Source organism: Babylonia areolata, chromosome 21, assembly GCF_041734735.1.
Source record: "Babylonia areolata isolate BAREFJ2019XMU chromosome 21, ASM4173473v1, whole genome shotgun sequence".
NCBI lineage: Eukaryota > Metazoa > Mollusca > Gastropoda > Neogastropoda > Buccinidae > Babylonia > Babylonia areolata.
Genome location: NC_134896.1, coordinates 35,345,782 through 35,368,958, shown reverse-complemented (window position 1 = coordinate 35,368,958; position 23,177 = coordinate 35,345,782). Strand labels below are relative to the sequence as shown.

Here is a 23,177-nt window from a genome sequence, read left to right as displayed (position 1 = left end):
TGGCTCTCTCTCTCTCGCGCGCGCGATATACACATACACACATATATTTATACATACATATATAATTCTATATATGTATATGTGTCTGATGTATATATATACGTCTCTTTCGATCGTTTTATAAACGTCATTTCCCGACATGATCAAAACCATATATATTCTTATATCGTGTCTCTTGGAGACGTTTTTATAAAGGCTTGTAATTGTATACTATGTGATGTGTTCCCTGTCTTTTAGTTTGGCACATCCAACTTGATTCTGTGCAACAGTGTCAATTGCTTCTGAGTCTACAAAGGAAGCACTGAGGAGAAGGGTGGGTATATAGATAGGTCAGTAGAGGAGCAGAGGTTCTCAGGGAGCCGGACCCCCCACACCCCTTCCCCCCTTCCCACCACGCCCATTCTACTACAGGCAAGCAGGACTTCCCCCTTGAAACACCACAAAAGCAACCTTGTTCAGACAGCCAGGACTTCCCCCTTGAAACACCAGAAGAACAGCCAGGACTTCACCCTTCCTCAGACAGCCAAAACTACCTATCGGAACACAAGAAAAACAGCGGCCAGGACTTCATCCCTCCTCAGACAGCAAAAAAACAAAAAAAAACAAAAAAAACAGCGGCCAGGACTTCACCCCTCCTCAGACAGCCAAAACTACCTATCGGAACTCATGAAAAACAGCGGCCAGGACTTCACCCCTCCTCAGACAGCCAAAACTACTTATTGGAACACAAGAAGAACATCCCTCTTCAGACGGCCAGAACATCCTCTTTGAATTCCTGAAGAATAGCTAAGACTTGCCCCTCCTCGGAAAGCCAGGACTACCCCCTTGGAATGCCAGAAGAACGGCCAGGACTTCATCCCTCTTCAGACAGCCAGAACATCCTCTTGGAATTCCTGAAGAATAGCAAGGACTTCCCCCTCCTCGGAAAGCCAGGACTACCTCCTTGGAACACCAGAAGAACAGCCAGGACTTCCCCTTGGAACATTAGAAGAACAGCCGGGACTTCACCCCTCTTGAGACAGACAGGACTCCCCCTTGGAACACCAGACAGATCTCACGATCACACAGACATCCCGGGCAGGACATCATATCTCTTTCTCTCTGTGCCTGTCTTCCACCCGTTTTACTGTCTCCTCTCCTTTCCTAGTTGCTTAGTACCAGTCCAACAACATTGCTCTTATTTAGTTTGATGTATACAGTGTGCTGGTGGTTTAGTGTGTGTGCCTTTTTTTTTTCCCCTGTATGTTTTAGTACTGGCCATCATGCTTATGCCTTGATTTAGCATTGTCAGCGTAGTGTAGACCCTGTTCAGGGCAAGCTCTGCCAGTGTACGTAACTCAAAAAGCGTCAACAGTGCTTTATATATATATATATATATATATATATATATATATATATATATATAGAGAGAGAGAGAGAGAGAGAGAGAGAGAGAGAGATGTAATGCTCGGAAATCAGAAAACAAATGTGTCTTGTCTTGCCTTATCTCTCTCTCTCTCTATCTATCTATCTACACACACACACACACACACACACACACACACCACACACACCGTGGCACACACAGACACACACACACACACACACACACACACACACACACACACGTCTAATAATTATAGAGGGTGGAGATTTTTCCAAACTCCCAGGTGACATATGTGCAGACCTGCTTGTGCCTGAACCCCCGTCGAGTGTACACGCAAGCTGAAGATCAAATACGCACGATATAGATCCTGTAATCCATGTCAGTGTTTAGTGGGTTATCAGCCGAGTCAGTGGAATAAAGAACATAATTATACCCAGCATTCACCACCCCCCTCCCCCCACGCCTCTCCCCCACCCCCGACCCCCCGAACACTAAGTATGGCTGCCTACATGGCCGGGGTAAAAACGGTCATACACGTAAAAGCCCACTCGTGTACATAAGAGTGGACGTTGGACCACATCACACCCACATGGATAAGACCACAGCCACGAACAACTTGACTTTATGGGCTTTCTGCCGACAGGGCGTTAAACTCAGCTCTACAGCTGGAGCCCACGAACGACGAAGATCCGAAAAGCGAGCACAGCGACAACTTACCCACTCGAAGTTCGACCCAGTCGAACCGAGTCGAACCCGTGGACACTGTCTCGCTTCCTGGTCAGGTGCTATACATGTCACAATATGCACTGTGGCGTGTGAAAAGAGGGACAGAGACAAACATAAAGACACACACACACACACACACACACACACACACACACACACTATATATATATATATATAATATATATATATATATATATATATATATCACTTGAAGTGGAAAGACGTTAAATTGAAGACTACTAACACACACACACAGACAGACACAGACAGACAGACAGACAGACACACACACACACACACACACACACACACACACACTCACACTCACACCGTCACTAAATGGAGGCACACACATAAACTCACAGACACTGATACGCGTACACACTCACACACACACACACACACACACACACACACACACACACACAGATTAAAAAAAAAAAAAAAAAGACGAAAGAATGATCGGTTTATCTGCGGGGACAAAATTTCACGCCATTACAGACGCCATGCGGAACACATTCCTTCCCCACTTTCTCATTATTGGCCAATCAAAAATCGCGATATAAATATATCGCAACGACTTGTTTTTAATCTCTTTCGACACTGGCTAGAAGTTCACTCAGCCTCACCTGACTTTGAGAAGAGAGAGTGAAACTAAAAGGTGTTGCCGTCAGCTGTTCGAGGGAGTTGTACCAAGATTATTCTGCCAGAATGCCTGAATCTCAGGAAGTACAGAACAAATCGTTCAAGCAGCGCAAAAGTTTTGGTAAGTTGCTTGTATTAGAACATTGAACGAGCAGCGGAATGACGTGTCCGGAGTCACGATGTCCCGAGAATCGGAGAAACGACCAGATCAGGAAATAGCACTGTTACCGATTTTAGAAAGTTGGAAATTTGATATCGGTCAGTCATTGGGGTTAGGCTTGTCACGGACGCACGATGTGAGAAAAATATATACTGAAATATGAAAAACAACAACCACAACCAAACATTTCAAACATTCCCCTTAGAACTGCGACACAGATTTAGTAATTTAGCCTGCAGTCTGAATGATAGAAAACGAAAGGGATGTGCTCTTGTCTGACATGGGCGATCGTCACACGAAGAAATTAAAGCTTTTAAATATATAGCTAGTTGTAGTAATGTAAAATTATTTAGGACGTTTTTAGAGCTAAAAAAAAAAGTCTTTGTCCATCCCTGTCACAATGTCTTTGTCCGTTTCTGCCACAGTGTCTGTCTCAGTCATTGTGAATCTGGGCATAGACACTAAATATCTCTGTGGGATTCTAATGTCTGTTATCTGGGGAACATATTAATTTTTTTTTTTAATCATGACCAAACACTTGCATCAATTTTTTAAGCAGAGTACAAGATTGTATGTGAAGGTGTGTGCATGGCTTTTTCTGTTGTGTCTTTATGATAAATGCATGATAGTGTCTTCAAATGTTTTGGATTAACTGCATTACAGACTTGGTACTGGTACTGTAATATATTGGTATGCAAAATATCCTGCTAGGCTAATCAGCTGGTACAAGATCAATTATTGATGAAACCACAGCCAGTATGAGGTGTAATAAAGTTTAATTCTTAATTTAAACTATTAATATTAGCTTGATTAAGGACATTGGGATCAGGGTTACCTTTTTGGTAAACCAGTTGTTGGAGTATCTACTTTTGAGGCAGAGCTCGATATTCTTTCGATATGCAATATCACATCTGCTAGGCAGATGCCTGACCAGCATGCAGCATAACCAAACATGCTAGTCAGGCCTTGAGTGCATATATTTGTGTACCTATCACGGTGGATTTCTTCTACTTTGCCAGAAGACAACACTTTTGATGCCAGGGGTTCTTTTTCAGTGCGCCACCAAGTGCATGCTGCATATGGGACCTCGGTTTATCATTTCATCTGAATGACAAGATGCTCAGTTTGATTTTCCAATCAAACTTGGAAAGAAAGGGCAAGACTCGGATACAAACCCCGACCCTCAGAAACACTGTATTGGCAGAAAAGCATCTTGACCATTCTGCCATCTTCCTCCTTGATTGGCAGATTGAAACAACTGTATACAATCATATGTATACAATCTTTCTGTGAACATATGTATACAATCTTTCTCTTGAGTAGCCCGACCATAGATCTGTGAGATGTTAACATTATCCTCAGGTCAATGGCCCCTGTTACATTTTTCCCTTGTAAAGCCTGGCTTACTGGTCTGGCAAGTTTGATGACTGCTGAGTGCTGTTTAAGGATCACACTGGGCCAGTTTCAGTAACAGGTCTCTCTCTGACTGGACAACTTTCAGTTGTAAAAAGTCTTATGTCATGATTCATGATACAACAGAAATTGTACCAGTGTACTGCTAACTGTAAGTACCTAGTAGTGATCTTGTACCAGTTCATAACTTGGAACAATTTTAATAATATTGCTTTTTGTCAATTCAGAAATATGATCTCTCTCTGTGTCTCTATTATATATATATATATATATATATATATATATATATATATATTATGTATATATTGTATGAATGAAATGTTGATTCAAGGATGAAGTTTAAAGAGAATTCATAAAAGAATAGTACACACAGCCCAAAACACACACAAACACACAACCTGATACACACACACACACACACACACACACACACACACGCACACACACTCACACGCACGCACATACACACACACGGGGCATTTCTTGGCTAACTGTAAAATGGGATACTTGTACTGTTGAAGCTTCTGCTGTTCTGACTTTTATTGTCTGTCTTGTGTACCACATCATTCACTGAATACACACACACACACATATATATATATATATAATTTTATATCAGTTAGTCCATGGGTTCAAGTTCTTCAACAGCTGTGTTTTTTTTTGGTTGTTTTTGTTTTTTTTACATGATTTTAACAGTAGGGAAAGGGTTAAAAGTATATGGTGAGGAATATGGGGGTGGTATGCTAGACGTCAAGCGTTATCTTTGACGTCAGTTTTAACGTTATCACCATCTGTAAACGATATCACCTTGGCATTGTCAGCATTGTTGATTTGTATCTTTTGTGTGATGGTATTCACTAGGTCAGGTTGAAGAGCCCTTAAGTGTTTGGGTGGTTTTAACTGATTGATCAGTGGCAGTTTATCCTAAGAAAGTCTTAATAAGTTTATTCATTAATGTTATATTGTTTTGTATCGGTAATTTTTGCAGTATGTTTTTTTGTGTGTTTTCACACATTTAATGATATACATGTATACATGATGCTTATACTTGAATATATTATGTGCACGCACCCATCTACACACACACACACACACACACACACAGTATACATGTTTGTCTTTGTTTCTGAATTGCATTTATTCACTCATTCATTCACTCGCAGATCTGCAGAGTTTGCGTACACAAAACATGAACCACAGTATTTCTGAATACCAACTTTGACCAATACAAATGATATATTAAAAAAAAAAAAAAGATGTTATTAGGAGATAATGTATTGATTAAAACATGAATGTGTCCTTAGGAGCTTCTTTCATAGAAGTGATCAAAAGAGACTTGTTGGGTGGAAATTAGATATTTATCTATTCCTATATATAGTATATGTACATAATACTTGTACGTAATATAATATGTCACTCTTTCTTCTCTCCCTTCGCCTCCTCCCACCTTCCTGCACCCCACAGGTCTCTCTCTTCCTCCTCCTGCCTCTCTTGCCCCCTGTCTAATCTCTCTCTTCTTTCTTGTTTTCTCTCTCTGGTGAGCAGTGGATACATTTGTACATGTAATACATGATGTATGCTAAGCCCTTTATCAGACTGTGCCTGTATTATCTTTACTTTTCATTTTGTCTTTGGTGTTGTTGTTGAAGATTGTGTGTTTTTTTTTTTTTTTTTTTTTTTTTAATGAATTTTAAAATTTTGTTTATTTTTTGTATACAGTTCAGTTGCATTTCCCCCATAAAAAAAGATTCAATATATGTATATAATTTTTTTTTTTTTTTTTAATGAATATATACTAACATGCAGTGATTTGATTATAATGTTAGCATGAAAACGGGAATGTTACTGTATTTTCCACTAGTTACTGTGTATAATAATGCAGTACGCCAGTCATTTTTCTTTCTGTTGCCCCCCCCCCCCCCCCCCCCCCCCCCCCTACAGCTGTCAGGAGAGAAGAGGTGGAAGGCATCCGGAAAAAGTTCCCCACAAAAATTCCTGTAAGTATTATTTTTAATTGGCACTTTTTAATGATAAATGATATATAAATTTATATTGTGCACGTAATGTGTGTGAAAAGGTTATGAAAAAGTGTATGCATACATCATCACGTGTGTGTGTGTGTGTGTGTGTGTGTGTGTGTTGGGTGTGGGTGTGTGTGTGGGTCTGTGGGTGTCAATTTTGGACTTGTATACTTGCTGAAATGACCTGAAGTTTGTTTTAATAGGGACAGTTTTAGATCTACTTGAGGGAGATGTAAATAGGAAGTTGTATATATAAGCATTCGATCCAGTATCATTAGAAATGATATAACTCAGTACATGTAATAGATTTGAAATCTATAGTTTTGTGCTGTGCCATTTGCTCATTAAATGTTTCTGTAGTATATTTTATCCTTGTGATACAGATAGTATTACTGTGGTACTGGGACCAGTCATCAGCAAATATAGTGATACTATTTAACAGACTAGAAATTAACTGGGAATATTGTATATCAGCAGTTGGAAACATGTAGTTTGGCTGTTGTGAACAAACATTATTAAACAATAATTGTAGTCTGCAGTTCATGATCTCTGAGTATAGCTAATAGTAATACATTACTGCTGACATTGTAATGAGTGTGCACCAGCACAACTATAAATGTCTCCATGCAGTGATGCAGTTAATTACAATGTGTGTAGATGGCCAGTTATTTATTATGCTGAGTGTGACACACACACACATGTGTGTGTGTGTCCTGAGACTTGCAGATAGGTATGCATACACACAAACACACACCATGATTTTTCATTATGCAAATTACAGTGTGTTCAGGCATGCACGCACGCACACGTACCTACGCACACACACTCACATACACACACACACACACACACACACACACATATCTATATATATATATATATATATGCACGCATATACTCACAAATACTGACACACATGTATATATAATTAATATATGCAAGTATTCATTTAATCTAACTTACACACATACAGAAAATGAACCACAGGGAAATGAAATAAAGTTGAATAATACATGTATGCATTTATATATTTTTTTCCTGGGGTTAAAATGATGAGGAAATTTTGAACTTAGAAGAAAAGCTTACATTGTTATTTTTATGTTATCAGCTGTCATGTGTTGTCTTTCCCTTGTGTGCAGTGTGCATGGATAGATCATAGAGTGTATGAAGGTAAATGCTGCATAATTCTAAAAAATGAATATTATAAAACAGAATTCTGGTTTTCGCCTCCTGTGGTGATTCTGGTGCTAAAAATCCCAAGTGTGGAACCAAGGATAATGTAAACGTCTAGAAAGATACTTTTCCCATCATTGTCATATCATCATAGTGTCTTTTATCACCATGGTAATAAACATCATACATGTGATGAAAATTTGTTCATAAATTGATTCTCTGGCTTTTTGGCTCACATGAGTGTGGTAGAGTGATTACTCATTTTACTGATTATAAATCCAGTCAGTAGTAAATGAAAACGATTGACTGACTATGACAGTGATGCGTGGGGCATGATGCATACAGAAATGATGTCATGAACGTTCGTGTGGTATGATTTAAATCCAGTAGGTAACAGTGATTGAGATCAGTGAGAAAGTGCTGTGTGTGACTGTGTTCTGTTGTGTTGATATCATGGTCGGTTCTGTTTTATCAGTATGAGTATTGTGTTGTGCTGTATTAGTCTTTGTCACACCAGATTTCTCTGTGTGAAATTTTGGGCTGCCCTGCCTGGAAATAGTGTGTCACTACAGTGCACACACCCATTTTCTTTCTGCTAATTAAAAAAAAAAAAAATCTGCCTGCAAATGTGTTTGTTTTCTTAGCAAGTGGATCTTTCTACAGAATTTTGCCAGGGATATAACCCTTTTGTTGCCGTGGGTTCATTAACGTGAGCTAAATGCGTGTTCTGCACATGGGACCTCGATATATCATCTCATCTGAACGACTCGTGTCCAGACCACCACTCAGAGTCTAGTGGAAGTGGAGGAAATACTGCTGTGTGTGGGATTTGATCCTATGCACTCAGCTTTTCTCACTTCATAGGCAGACACATTTCACTAGACCATCACTCCATATGATATATATATATATATATATTAACAGTGTGATTGTATCATATATTTTGAATATTTTTTCATATCGTCTTCATTACACATAGATTTTGTCATCAGTTTTTGTATGATAGTCAGTCATGTCCGACAAAGACCGTGAGAACAACAGAGGAGGTAACTGCTGTCCCAACAATCTAGGCTAGAATTTGGTTATAGTGGAGAGTGTCTTTCCCAAGTTACATCCCCAGTCTCTCGGCCAAGAGGGTTTTAGGACAGTTGGCACTGGGATGGTTCCCGGAGGCCAAGTAGCCCCCCAAGGCTGCAGCACAAAGACCAGTTTTTGTCTCTTAGTTTTGAGAGTCATAATCCTTCACAAAAGACTGAGCTGTAAATGACTTCCCATTACAATGGAGAAACCATTGATCAAGCATCATCAGTATGGTTCTTTTACATGTACTAAGTGCATGCTGCACACCTGATCTGGCGTTATCTCATCCAAATGACTAGTGTCCAGACCACCACTCAAGGTCTAGTGGAGGGGGAGAAAATACTGGTGACTGTGCTGGGATCCGAACCAGTGCGCTCAGATTCTCTTGTTTCCAAGGCGGACGCGTTACCTCTAGGCCATCACTCAACACATATGTATGTATGTATGTATATGAAAAACACATGGATGGATGTATGTTGTGTACAGGTGATTGTGGAGCGGTACTACAAGGAAAAAGTGCTGGCGGTGCTTGACAAGACCAAGTTCCTGGTGCCACAGGAGCTGACCATGTCTCAGTTCCTCACCATCATCAGGTACTGGTTTTTTCTTCTTCTTCTTTGTTCGTGGGCTGCAACTCCCACGTTCACTCGTATGTACACAAGTGGGCTTTTACGTGTATGACTGTTTTTACCCCGTCATGTAGGCAGCCATACTTTGTTTTCAGGGGTGTGTATGCTGGGTACATTCTTGTTCCATAACCCACCGAATGCTGACATGGATTACAGGATCTTTAACGTGCATGTTTGATCATCTGCTTGCGTGTATACACTCGAAGGGGTTTTAGGCACAAGCAGGTCTGCACGCACATATGTTGACCTGGGAGATTGGAAAAATCTCCACCCTTTATCCACCAGGCGCCGTTACGGAGATTCAGACCCATGACCTTCAGATTGAAAGTCCAGTGCTTTAACCAATAGGCTGGGGTACTATTCAAACAGGCCTTTGGGTGTGATGAAGCATAGCTGTAAATTGTGTGCATTCTTCGTCCTCCTGCCCACCCCACTTTGCCCTCTACTGAACTCATCATATAGTGACGTGTGTGTGTGTGTGTGTGTGTGTGTGTGTGTCTGTGGGTGTATGTTTGTGTGAGTATGGGCCTGTGTGAGCACGAGTGTGTGTGTGCGCATGTCTGCATGTGTAGGGTATTTTTGGTGTGTGTGTGTGTGTGTGTGTGTGTGTGTGTGTTCATACCAGCAACTTGTGGATAATCTTGGTGTATGGATTTGTGTATGGATACACATATAAGTGTTGTTTTTCATGCACAGAAGTATGTTATTATGCAGTATTCAGTATTGTGTATATGTTGTTTCATGTAAGGCACTCAGAGCCCATTACATGAGGGAGTTTGCGCTACTACTATTATTGTTATTATTATCATTATTATTGTTATTCCTATCTGTGCACAAGATGTGTCTCCTGCTATCCTCGTTTTCATATTAATATTTATTTTTCTCTTTTGGTACGGGGAAGTGTGCATATGTGTACGCTGGCAAAAAGTCTAGTCTGCAAATTTCTTTGGGCTTTGTTCGTGGGTTTGATCCAGTATGTAGGTCAAAATGGTAATTGAATAGAGAGATCGCTGAGTCCATCAGCAGTTCGGAGGTCAGTCACTGCTGAGACTTTGTCACTTTTGGGGTCAAATTGTCTCAGAAACTGGGTCATGCTAATTTACTCCAGTCCAACGTAAACAGCTGAGATGTAGGTGAGAGATAGATGTATGTGAGGTTTGAAGTGAACTGGAGGTGCTGACCTATTTTTATGTGATGCTTGAGAAGCAGTTTGTTACAGCTAAGATGAAATTTTGCTCAAGCAGTCGTTATTATTTTGAAAATTAAACAGTCTTTATACGTCAGTATACATGTATTTTATATTTACCCCCCCCCCCTTCCCCCCCGCCCCCTCCACAAAAGCAGCTGTGCAGAGAGATTCAATATCTTTAACACTTTTGTTTTGAAAGTTTGAAAACAGGAGCAAAAGTTTAATTTTGGTGTACGGTTGTAACTTTACTCTAAAATACAAAATGTACAGATCATACATCATTACTTCATGGATGTAAGGTAGAGTTAGCTGTATACTTTTTTTTTTTTTTTAAATGATGAAGAAGATGACGAAGAAGAAGAAGAGGGCAAAGAAAAATGTATAGAGCAGAATGCCTGATCATACAATGGGTGGGTGCACCAAGTCTTGAGGTCACCAGCTTCACTTACATTAAAGTGAGAATACTTGTGTGGTAGAGACTTGTACACTGTGTCCAGTAACCAGCTGATCTCTGTAGCAAGAGACTGGGTCAGTGGGTGATTTATACACATCAGGAAAAGCACAGATGCTTTTGACTGTCAGAGCATCCTGTTCTCAGTAGCAATGGGGGGAATTATATGTGTGTGTGTGTGTGTGAGGGGTGGTGGTGGTGGTGGTGGTGGTGGTGGGTGGGTGGGTGTGTGTGTGTGTGTGTGTGTGTGTGTGTGTGAGTGACACGAGTATATAATATATTCATGTGTGTGTTTGAAATAAGTATTTAAAACAAAAACAACACAATATATATATATATATATATATATATATATATATTCATGTGTGTGAGTGTGTGTGTATTTGGTGAAGGATAGTGTGTGAGTGTGTGGTACCGTTCACAAGTCAGAAAATAAAAAAAATAAATTTTTGGTTGGGCGGTGTGTGTGTACGTGGGATTGAGACGAAAGGAGGAACAGCCGAGATGCACTTCAGTACGCCCCCACCCACCCACCCACTCACTCACATCAGGGAAGGAGCACAATGCATGCTTTTCAGGCCCCGGCTTTGATTTTTTATGGTCATTACGTGCGGGCTGGTGACAGATTGCAAGCTGTGGGATGGAGGGATGTGCTTGTTGTGGGGGTGGGGGTGGGGGTTTGTACATCATGGACAGCAGCTGAAGTGACTGGCTGCCTGCCTGCCTGCCTCCCCAGCTTGCGTGAACCTGCGCTAATCTTCCCTTCTTCCTTACTACCGGAATGCAATGACATTTTTTGGGGTGGGGAGGGTGGGGTGGGGGTGGGTGCGGGGAGGGGGGTGGGGTGGGGGCGGGGAACAGAGAAGGCATGTATAGTCTTTTCTTCAGGACATCTCTTGATGGAGAAAGAGAAAAATCAGGTTAATTAAGTGCAGATGTGGGTACAATGACATGTAATCAGGCAGTGGTTTATCACGGCATGAGTCCATTGTGACGTCTCTATCAGCTGTTTGTGAGGGAAGATTTTTGTGTCGGGTCAAGTGACTGTGGGCTGCGGGTGGGTTTTGACAAAAGACGCAGGGAAAGGTTAGGTGTCTGATCTGTGTTATCTGAGAACATCTGGAACAGATTGACTGACCTTGACCCTGGAGATTAGTGGCAGTAGGGGGGGTCAGTGCACACAATGTGTCGAGGTTTCACAAGCATGACTAACGTCAGATCACATGCATGCCAGGCGCTCCTGACGTCACGTACATGTACGCTCCAGCCAGACTGCAGACACCTATCTACTGAGGGATCATGATACAATGCTTGGTTTGACCTGTTTGGCCCAGTGACAATGGGTGACTGGTATATATATATTTTTATGCATGTAGTTCTGACCTGTATATCTAGTGGGCCTGTGGACTTTTGTGTGGTGGTCGTGTGGTCAAGTTATATATATCTGGGTGGCAGCTTTTTTTCTTCTCTGATTTCTTTGTTTTACTTGGTGGGGGTCAGAGGGAACAGTATTGTATACTTGCAGCCTTCACCTGCCTGTATGGTGTCAGACTGAAAGAACATCACAAGTGAATTTGAGGTATATATGTAATGTATGTATATATGGTTGCTTTCAGTCTGCAGGAAAGAGACAGTGACATGTTGATCACAAAACAGTGGCAAGAACTGATGGAGCAGTTTGTATGGTTTTAATGAAACATTCACACACACACACGCACGCACACACACACACACACACACACACACACACACACACAGAGTTACAAGATTGAACACATGAACATGCACCACCACCACCACCCCCTGGCCCCCCCTCTTCCCCCAGCCCACCCCTGATCCCTCTCCCTTATATGCCCAAAGACTTGCTTATGAAAAATGGGGGTTAGACATGTATAGCTTGATGTCATTGCCCCCATAATCGTTCAGGAATACATCCATTTTGTAGGAATCAGTCCTGACACCATCACCAGTCTCAGATATTTTTTTTTTCTAAACAAGAGAAAGAATTATAATATGTTCATAAAATTAAAGTCTTCTTTCACCCACTTCTGGGGCTTTGCCACAATTGCGCAGTCCTATACCTGTCACTCCACCTCACTGCTAAATGCTGTTCGACCTGGGCCTAAAAAAGTACCCCTCATCATTTCATTAGGGACGCTATTTTAATGGCATGCACAATCCCCTTGAGTGATCATTCACTCCCTGAATGGTATAGTTTGAAAAAGTAAGGAACGAAAGAGAGAGAGAGAGAGAGAGAGAGGAAAAGAAGAAGAAGAAAGAAACAGCATGATCTTTTAGAAATATGGATTTTTATTTCTTGCTCTGTTGGTGCATGTGCACTACCATTGGATTTTTATTTCTTGCTCTGTTGGTGTATGCGCACTAATTTCTTGCTCTGTTGGTGCATGCGCACTACCGTCTTAATCTCTCTGGTTCTCCATCCCCCCCCCCCCTCCCCCTTTCCCCTCAACATATGTCCCCAGTTCTTCCATCTATCTATGCTGTCACTGTCTGTCTGCTTCTCAGTCTCTGTTGTTGTTTTTTGCGCGCGTGTGTGTGTGTCAGCCGAAAGTAGGAATGTGTCTTGGGATCCAGAAAGTGGATTTTTTCTGAGTTAAAAGCTAGACCTTGTTGATTCAAGTCTAGTTTTTAGAAGGACATGTTAAGATTTAGATCAGCTGCACATGAAGTGGAACTCAACACTGTTTCTCTGACCCACACCCTGGAATTGCGGAGTTTTTTTTCTTCTTAATAATGTGTCGTAGAGACAGCATGTGTGTGCTTGTATGTGTTTTTCTTGTGAATGGTGTGTGTGTGTGTGTGTGTGTGTGTGTGTGTGTGTGTGTGTGTGTCTCCATGTGTTTGCGAGTTTATCCTTGTTTATGTGAGTGTGTGCATGTGTTAGCGCATGTGTTTGTGTACAACTGAGAGTGTTTGCAAAATTAGTGCTTTGGTTACGTGTGGGTCTTTGCACGTATGCTATCATGTTTGTGCAGCATTGTTCTTCCTAAAAGAAATCTATCTTAATATTCACTTGATATCAGATTGATTAGGAAAAGTGCCATCCTGTGTGTGTGTGTGTTTGTGTAAAGGGGGGAGAGAGAGAGAGAGGGAGAAAGAGAGATTGTGTGTGTGTGTGTGTGTGTGTGTGTGTGTGAAAGAAAGAGAGAGAAGCAAATATGTTTATCTTCCACTCAAGGACAGATCAGGTGACTGCTGTAAGGTGAAATCCCTGTCACAAGCAGGGTGTTTATGACTTGAGCCAAGGGTAAACTGTCACAAACATCGCATGTTTACCACACTCATTATCTTGTCATTGACGCTCCCATTCTTGCACATTATCACTCTGAAATGGAACAGCGCAGTTTATTTGTATGCTTAACATAAATTTCTGTGTCAGTTCGATTCAGTTAATGAGTTTGTTGGGTTTTTTTTGTGTGTTATTTTTCTTTTCTATCTGCTTTTAACATAAGCGGTCTTGAGGCCACCTTGTTTCAAGTTTTGATATACAGGGTTCACAAGAAGTTACGGACCTCTTGTGGTGTGATGGCCTGGAGTTAACGTGTCCGCCTAGGAAGCGAGAGAATCTGAGCGTGCTGGTTTGAATCATGGCTCAGCTGCCAATATTTTCTCCCCCTCCACTAGACCTTGAGTGGTGGTCTGGACGCTAGTCATTCGGATGAGATGATAAACCGAAGGTCCCATGTGCAGAATGCACTTAGCGCACGTAAAAGAACCCACGGCAACAAAAGGCTTGTTCCTGGCAAAATTCTGTAGAAAAATCCACTTCGATAGGAAAAACAAGTAAAACTGCATGCAGGAAAAAAAAAAAAAAAAAAAAAGGGTGGCGCTGTAGTGTAGCTAAACGTTCTCCCTGGGGAGAGCAGCCTGAATTTCACACAGAAATCTGTTGTGATAAAAAGAAATACAAATACAAATGCAAACAAATACAAATACGAAACTTGTAGTTCTCTTCTTGAGATCTTGGTGAAATGATGCTGAAATTTCTGCAAAGTATGGTGTAGGCAGAAAATGTAGTGAACACCACCTGTGACAAAAGGAGATTTTTCGCACATGCGCTTGCATTTTTAAAAAATTTAATTTATTTTATTTATTTATTTATTTTTTTAACAAGTTGAAACACAACACCTACTGAATAACTGTAAATTTTTTGCCTGAAAAGAAATTTTCAAACATATTTATCAGACTGTGCATGGTGTAATGTGTGCCTAAATCAGCTGTTTGCATGTTCAACGAGAGGGCCAGTTGTAGACCAAGTGCAGCCTGCGTAATTTGAATCATATCTCAATTTGTAACATTTTATAAGAAATACACCTTCTTTTCAGAAGTGGTGTGATGCCCCTGTGTCTGTGGGAAAGGCACTTCAGTTCTCCTCATTCCTCACCTCTCACCTCACCTCAGGCCCATAACTACAAAGCAGTTGTTGGGGGAAGCCTGAGGACCGCAGACGCAACCTCCCTTCTCCATCTGTCTCTGTTGGCAGCTGCCGGCAGCGGCTTCTCACTCCACCCATGTTTGAATGGGTACCCAAGTTCAGTTGGGAAAGTTTAACTCTCTCCGGACGAAGGAATGCTCACGCATTCCTACGCAAAACGTATTCGGATTCGGACGAAGGAATGGAATAGCATTCTCTGAAAGTAAAATTCCATCATGCGCTGTACACGTGATTTTGTGATTAGCCAAGCAGAGTGCGCTATTCTGGGTCACTCCACAATCGAACAGTATGATTGGTCAGCCTGGAATGTGTGGCCCGTCTCACACACACGCTGACAAAGTCACTGACAGGTCATCTGCTCGTGTGTCAGCCTGCTAGCAAAGCGGGCTCTTCTCAGAATGTTGTGAAGCGAACAAGGCAGTGACGGCAATATTTTAGGGTTGCCGAAGTACTTGAAATGCTACAAACTGAAGGGTTGGACATTGAAGAGGTGGATGATGATGAAGAAGAAAGCGAATTTAATGCAGAAAGCGAGCATGGGTATGGTGATTCGGGGTGAAAAATTGGCAGTATTTTCTACATATGGCAAAACTGTAAAAATAAGATGAGAAACTTGATTTTTTTTATATGTAATAGCTCAACACGTAATAAACCAGTTCTGAAAGTTTCATTTTTGCACACAGTATTTTGTATTTTTTGTAATTTTTTTCCAAACCCTTACAAATGGGCTGTCTGTGGGGAAAAGCAAGGGAGAAAACTTGTCCCAAGTGAGTTAAAACTGTGGAAGGGGAGGATTGGGACCCCCCCTGCCTTTCTGTGCAGAGCCTTAGACACGGTGGATGTGAATCCCTTTGCCCCGATGGCCGTAAAAGGTTACAGAAGGGATATTTAATTCAACCCTTTGTTTTTTTTGTTTTTGAATCTTTGATGTGCAGGAACCGGATGTCTCTCAACTCCAGCCAGTCGGTGTACTTGTTAGTCAACAACAAGTCCCTGTCGTCCATGTCAGCCACCATAGCTGAGGTGTACCGGGATGAGAAAGACAATGATGGCTTCCTCTACATGACCTACGCCTCACAAGAAATGTTTGGTGCCTGCAGTAGATAGACATGCAAGTTTTTTCAGCGGGAGTTGTGAAAACGATGGGCGGGAAAAAATCTTTTGACCATTGACAGTGATTGTGATACCTTTTTTTTTTTTTTTTTTTTTTTGTCTTTTCTTTATCATGACGTGTTCATATGGACATCCTGAGGATGTGTTGATCTGTTGGAGGGTGAGGAAGGGTTGTACAGGGATGTTGTATAAGAAGATGATGAATATGTGTGTCAGAGAGCAGGTCAACTGAGTGGATCTTATTTCATTGTTACGTTTTATTCGTGATCATCATGTGTACATATATAAGTATGTGTAGGATGTTAGTTCTCAGAAAAGGAGAAAATGCCAGTAACTATTGAGTTGGGGTGCCTATACATCTGCATGTATTAGCAAACATGGAAATGGTGGAGTCATTTATTCATTTTGAAAAAAGTGGAAAATATCACAACACCGTTTAACTTTTAAAAGCATCATACCAGGGAGAACAAAAAAAGTAGAAAGTAAAAAAGAAAATGCTCACCACTGAAACTAGTTCTACTGAATGTTGCATAATGAGGAAATTTGTGCCTGACCAATAAGAATAGAGCCAGACTTTTCAAGAAAATGTTGTGTTCTAATCTCTAAATGATGAAATTTGTGCCTGACCAATAAGAATAGAGCCAATCTTTTCAAGAAAATGTTGTGTTCTAATCTCTAAATGATGAAATTTGTGCCTGACCAATAAGAATAGAGCCAGACTTTTCAAGAAAATGTTGTGTTCTAATCTCTAAATGATGAAATTTGTGCCTGACCAATAAGAATAGAGCCAATCTTTTCAAGAAAATGTTGTGTTCTAATCTCTAAATGATGAAATTTGTGCCTGACCAATAAGAATAGAGCCAATCTTTTCAAGAAAATGTTGTGTTCTAATCTCTAAATGATGAAATTTGTGCCTGACCAATAAGAATAGAGCCAGACTTTTCAAGAAAAAGTTGTGTTCTAATCTCTAATTCTTGTAACTCATTGCAAATTCTGTGATAACTTGTAACAGCCACTTAGCAGTGGCTTCTGAGTGTACTTGTAATTTAGCAAATTCTAGAGTCCAAAACTTGCCGAAATCCACATTTTCTCAATCCATACCATGTTTCACGAGTTACTTCCTTCACCAGTCTTTGATTGTTTAGTTTGATTTGCATTCGGAATTGTTTGTTTGAATTTTAACTTTGTCGAAAAAATCAGATATGTGCTGGAGGAAGTGAGCCAAATGATTCAGATTTAAATCCATGTGATGACAACTTTGATGCAGAAAGTGACTTAATTAACTGAAGCATCCATGTCCGTGTTTGGTCGGTCACGGACACATGAAAATAACTAGCACGTGTTAACCACAACAGATTCATCAGCAAGTTGATGTTGGTTCTGAAATAGAAGGAAAGCTTGATCTATCTGCTATTGTCATGCCAAGATTTTGGTGAATCTGTCTGAAAAAAAACAACAACAACACACACACACACACACACACACACACACAAACCCCAGTTGTGTTAGTCTACCTGTTGACTAATCAGTTGTTCCACATGCATGAAAGTAACATTTCTAATGCATAAAAGGTTGGCAAAGACAGAGCAAATTGATAATGTCACTTACCTGAAAAATGGTGGCCATTGTGAAGGATATTAATTAGCTCCTATGGGGAATGGGGCCCCAAAGCATTCATTCATGAATGAGAGTGTTTTCTGTTTCATTTTATATTTTATTTTATTTTATTTTATTTTTTTATTGCTGAAACTGTAACACATGTGAATTTGATTAAGCTGGATTTTTTTTTTCAAGCTGAACGCCTTGATTCATCCTTTTTTCTTTTTTTTCTTTGTTAAAAAAAGTTTGACACATATATTTCACTTGATGTAATAATTTTCTCCTGGAGTCATTCATTGATATACTTCACATTGTGTTTGAAACTATCGATTATCAGTTAAAGATGAAATGCAAAAGGATTTTTTGCCCCCTTTTGGAGCACATTATTTCACATTCTGTATCTGCCAATATGATTGGGAATTGACATTTGATTCCTAACGTGGATTAAAAAAAAAATGTTTGGAATTGGTTTCCAGTTAATCAGGGCAGCAGTTTCAAGCGCCTGTTGTTGTTTTTTTCCAAGTACATTCCTCTGACCCTATAGGTTAATGTCTCGTTTTGCCTTTTTTCTTTCTTTTTTTTTGTTGTTGCATGGTTTGTTTTTTGGAAAACAAAGTAGGACTTTGTCCCCCTAAAAGTAACTCAGATAAGAAGTGACAAAGGCCATTAATCATACTGTGTACTGTTTATTTCAAAGTACGTTCCTCTTACCCTCCAGGTTAACAACTCGTATCATCTTTCTTGTTTTTTTGCTTTATATATATATTTTTAATGAACAAAGTAGGACAGTGTCTCCTGAAAGTAACTCATTTAAGAATGACAAAGGCCTGTCAATGTTATTGCTGAGATGGTTTAATCTGCTGTCAAGGAACAGTGTAAGATGGCACTTTTCCCACCTGCTGATACTGGTTGTTTTGTGGTTCATTTATTTTGGATTTTACCCCAGCACCCCCACCCCTCATAATGGATATGGAAATCATTCTGGGCTAGTTTGGAATGTCTCCCGGTGGGTAAATTTGGCCATGTTAGAATCAGTATGAGCTGTTGAAGTAGATTTCTTCTGAAAAACTATAAATTATTGGTTGAAACATTGGTTTTTCAAGCACAGTTTCAAGCTGTTTGTGGCTCACATGTGCTTGAAACAGCTGTTTTAGTGTTTTAGTGATAGTGTGGAATTACTTTCATCTGGCGGTGTAATGTCTTCACAGTTGCATTTTCGTTGTGTTGGTCTTCCAGCCTCTGGGATGTAACTTGTGTTGTATTTTATTCATAACATTTTAGAATATTTCATCATTTTTTTTTTTTCTAATTTGTGATAATCGCCTGTCAGATGAAAATGACATTGTCTGTTTGCATTGAATACCATTGTGTGAAAAATGTAGATGTCAAATTGCTTAGGTGTGAAATTTTCCTTGCTTGCCATTGCACTCAAAACTGCAGATCACCTGATTTTTTAATCTTATGGTCAGTGAATTGTTTAAAAGATATTTTCAGCTGTTTGTTAGCAGTATATCTATCTATTTATCTATATTTAGATCTTTGTGTGTCCTTATCACTGCTTTTGGTAAATTGTATTGCAGGGGAGATAATACATATGGACTCAAGATCCAAGCAAAAGCAAAACAAAACTCAAAAGAAGAATAGTGATGGAAAGAAATTTAAGATAAATACTTTCCCCCTAAAATAAGCAAGACTTGTATGATATTTTGAATTGGAGATGTGTTTCAAGCAATAACTGACAGTAAAAACGTTATCACAAGCACAATATTGTTCTCCGAAAACAATTTGACATTTTACATTGTAAAATTAAACCTGAACCACTGATGGTTTAAAACTTACAATGTTCAGCTGATGCAGTATGCAAATGCCTGAAAAAATATAGATTATGACATAAAAAAAATTCCTACTCATTTGAACTACAACTGGGCTTTTATGACATTTTTCAGCTGAAATCCAGGTTGCCACACATTCCACTTTTTATGGAAATATCCTAAATCAGATTTTGAAGACAATAAACATTCCAGTTTATTTTAAATTCTGGAAGTTTGATAATGTATCATGCTCAAAAAAATTAAAAAGGACTGATACTCATACAAAATAAGTAGTATATTGAAACTTGAAAATATAAAGTAATTTTTTATTTTTATTTTATTTTTAAATACTGAAAAGTAACTTTTTCAACAGTTTAACACTATTACTGTTAGTTTAGGACTCTAACTATGTTTAGTTATGACTGTTTGCTTGGGACTGTAACAACATTTAGTGAAAGACCATAATTAAACCAGCACAATCACGGACGTGATTTTTGACTCAATTCTCCCTTTTCTCCCACCATCTTCTCTTTGTTTTGTCACTGTACTGCACCGATATTATTGCTGGGACCTTGTCTTTGTTCTGGGTATTCTGTTGTATGAGGTCTGTGTTCCGTGTTAAATGACCATGATTGTTTTCAGTCACGTTATTCAAGAATTTATGATATGAGATGTAAGCTGTTCAGGCAATGAACGTTACGAATCTGACTTAGCAAGTAAGGGGACTGAAACTGAAGGCATTGAGCTTTTTTTTTTACAAGTTTACAAGACAAGAATTTTTATGAGAACATATGACATTAAGCTGTGAAGAGCACAAAAGGATTAAACTTAACAAGGTTTTCACATTACATGTAAGTGTCTGCAGCAGGTTTTGTTGTTGTTGGGTGTTTTTTTTTGTGTTTCTTTTTAATAGAAAAAAAATTACCTTGTGATGAGTAGAAAGAAACGTCAAATTCAGTGGATTGTGAAGTGATCCCACTCGCACACACACAAACCTATATATGTATATAAAGCAACTCATTATATGGAAATGCTTGTGCCAGTGGAGATTCAAGAAGTCCATAGTGCCAAGAGAGAAGAGACATTTTCTGAGAATACAGGTATTGTCTAAACATGATAGCTAGTCTACATGGATGTCTTAAGGTCCTGTTTTATATATATATATATTTGGTTTTCTTGCTCTCTAGTATTGAAGCAAGTTGTGCTGTATCCACAAGCCATAATGTCCATAATGTTGGATTGTCCAGTAATGGTCAGTGACAAACACCCATTGTTCAGTATCCGTTTGCATAATCATCGGTATCATCTGTTGAAATATTTTATGTGGTATTTGATGAGCAGTATTCTGCCTCCTCTGCTGTTCTGTTGTTCAGTGGGACATGACTATCATACATTCATGTTCTGTTTGACTTGGAGGTTTCATTCTAGATGTATTATTTCTTGTCGTTTCCTTAATTATGATGGGTGATATGGATACTTACTGTGCCTATCCTCAGTCGGAGACCAAGCTTTAAGCGGTTTACAAACACGGGGTCATTTGTACAAGAGGCTGCCTGGGTAGAGCCAACAGACTGCTGCCATTGGGTGCTCATCATTTGTTTCCTGTGCCATTCAATCAGATTTCAGGCATGCACACATACACACTCAGACGGACATAAGGTTTTACATGTATGACGATTTGTTTATTTACCCTGCCATATAGGCAGCCATACTTAACGTGCGTATTTGATCTTCTGCGTGTATATACACACGAAGGGGGTTCAGGCACAAGCAGGTCTGCACATATGTTGACCTCGGAGATCGGAAAAATCTCTACCCTTACCCACCAGGCGCCATTACCGAGATTCAAACCCAGGACCCTCAGATTGAAAGTCCAACGCTTTCACCACTCGTCTACTGTGCCTGTTAATTAAAAAAAAAAAAAAAGGGAACGTTTGCAACATCATCCTTAAGTGCCTCATATTAATCAGTATTTTTTCACATTAGGAGTGTGCCAGTATAATTGTATGAATCACTGAGCAATTCTATGTGAACTTGAAAATAGTATTGTGGATGATAGTTGAGTATATGTGTTAGGTGAGTGTGTGTGTGTTTTTACTGCTACAGCTGGGCTGCTTGATGTATCTTTATTTTCATGTCTTAAAAAGAAAAAAAGTTTGGAAGGATTTCCTCCATGCTAATGATAATACTGTTTGTTTCACACACACATACACATGCGCTCATACACACACATTGAAATTCTGGTTTGATCCAATCCAATTGAATCCATTTCTAATTTGGTTTGAGTGGTTGTCATTGTCTGCAACTTGTGCATTAGTATGCTCATTCATTTCATTTTTTTTTTTTTTTTTTACTGAAAATTTGATATGTAAATGTACTGAAAAATTATAAATGTAAACGTGGTGATCCTGTTTATTGAAGTGTACACGATTGTGTGTGTGTGTGTGTGTGTGTGTGTGTGTGTACATCACACATATATATATGTATGTGAATGAGAAAAAAAAATCTTTATGATATTTGCATATTACTGGATTTTGAATTTCACTATCCTATATAATATTTGAAATATTATATTTATTCATAACTCAGTTGTACAAAAATTGCTACAAATATCAGTAACAAGACAGCCAAGCCCTTGTACTGTTCTCCTTTGGTATTCGCACAAAACAGCAGCATGGGGACATAAGCCTGCATGCTGACACCCCATAATTTTGGATACTTTTTGATTTTCATTTTTAAATGCCTCAGACATTTGGACAGGCTGACAGTGAATCAGCGTCCTCATGATTTCCCCCCCAAAACTCTTCCAACATTTCCCCTCTCTTTCGACGGTTGACTTATGTGAAAGAAAAAAAAGTTAATGTATCTTGTTTTAAGTTGGGAATATTGATGAAACGCTGATTAAAAAGAAAAAGAAAAAAAATGCTCACATTAATTTTGTATGAAATAGTATTTTGATGTTAATGTGTTCTTAATGCTCTGAACAAGTGAATTGTCAATGATAATTATGATAAATGTACCTTGTTTAAAAGTTTTATATAGTAAAATAAATCATCATGCATCAGATTATCGTTTTGTTGGGAAGTATGAATGAAGGATGCATAATTGTTTTTTTTTTTTTTTTTTTTTTTTTTTGGTTAGCTTTTCTGTGTTCACATTTACGTTTGTAGTGCAGATTGACAACTAATTCAGTGAGCACAGCTGGACACTGAGGTGTAGAGAGAGATCAAAGATGCAAGCAAAACCAGCAGCTGATTGTGAACAGTCGCAGCCAATTCACAACTCTAGAATAACACAGTACACATAATGTATCAGCTGGTTAAATCAGCCTATACCAAGTTACAC

General features: G+C 39.4%; 1 protein-coding gene across 1 annotated transcript; it reads left to right on the top strand.

Moving 5' to 3' along the window:
• Window positions 1-2,701: 2,701 nt before the first annotated feature.
• LOC143296501 (microtubule-associated protein 1 light chain 3 gamma-like) lies at window positions 2,702-22,898 on the top strand. Its single transcript, XM_076608469.1, has 4 exons — window positions 2,702-2,858; window positions 6,252-6,307; window positions 9,071-9,177; window positions 16,245-22,898. Exons 1-4 carry the CDS (start codon window positions 2,804-2,806, stop codon window positions 16,414-16,416), a joined length of 390 nt encoding a protein of 129 aa, XP_076464584.1. The 5' UTR covers window positions 2,702-2,803; the 3' UTR covers window positions 16,417-22,898.
• Window positions 22,899-23,177: the final 279 nt, after the last annotated feature.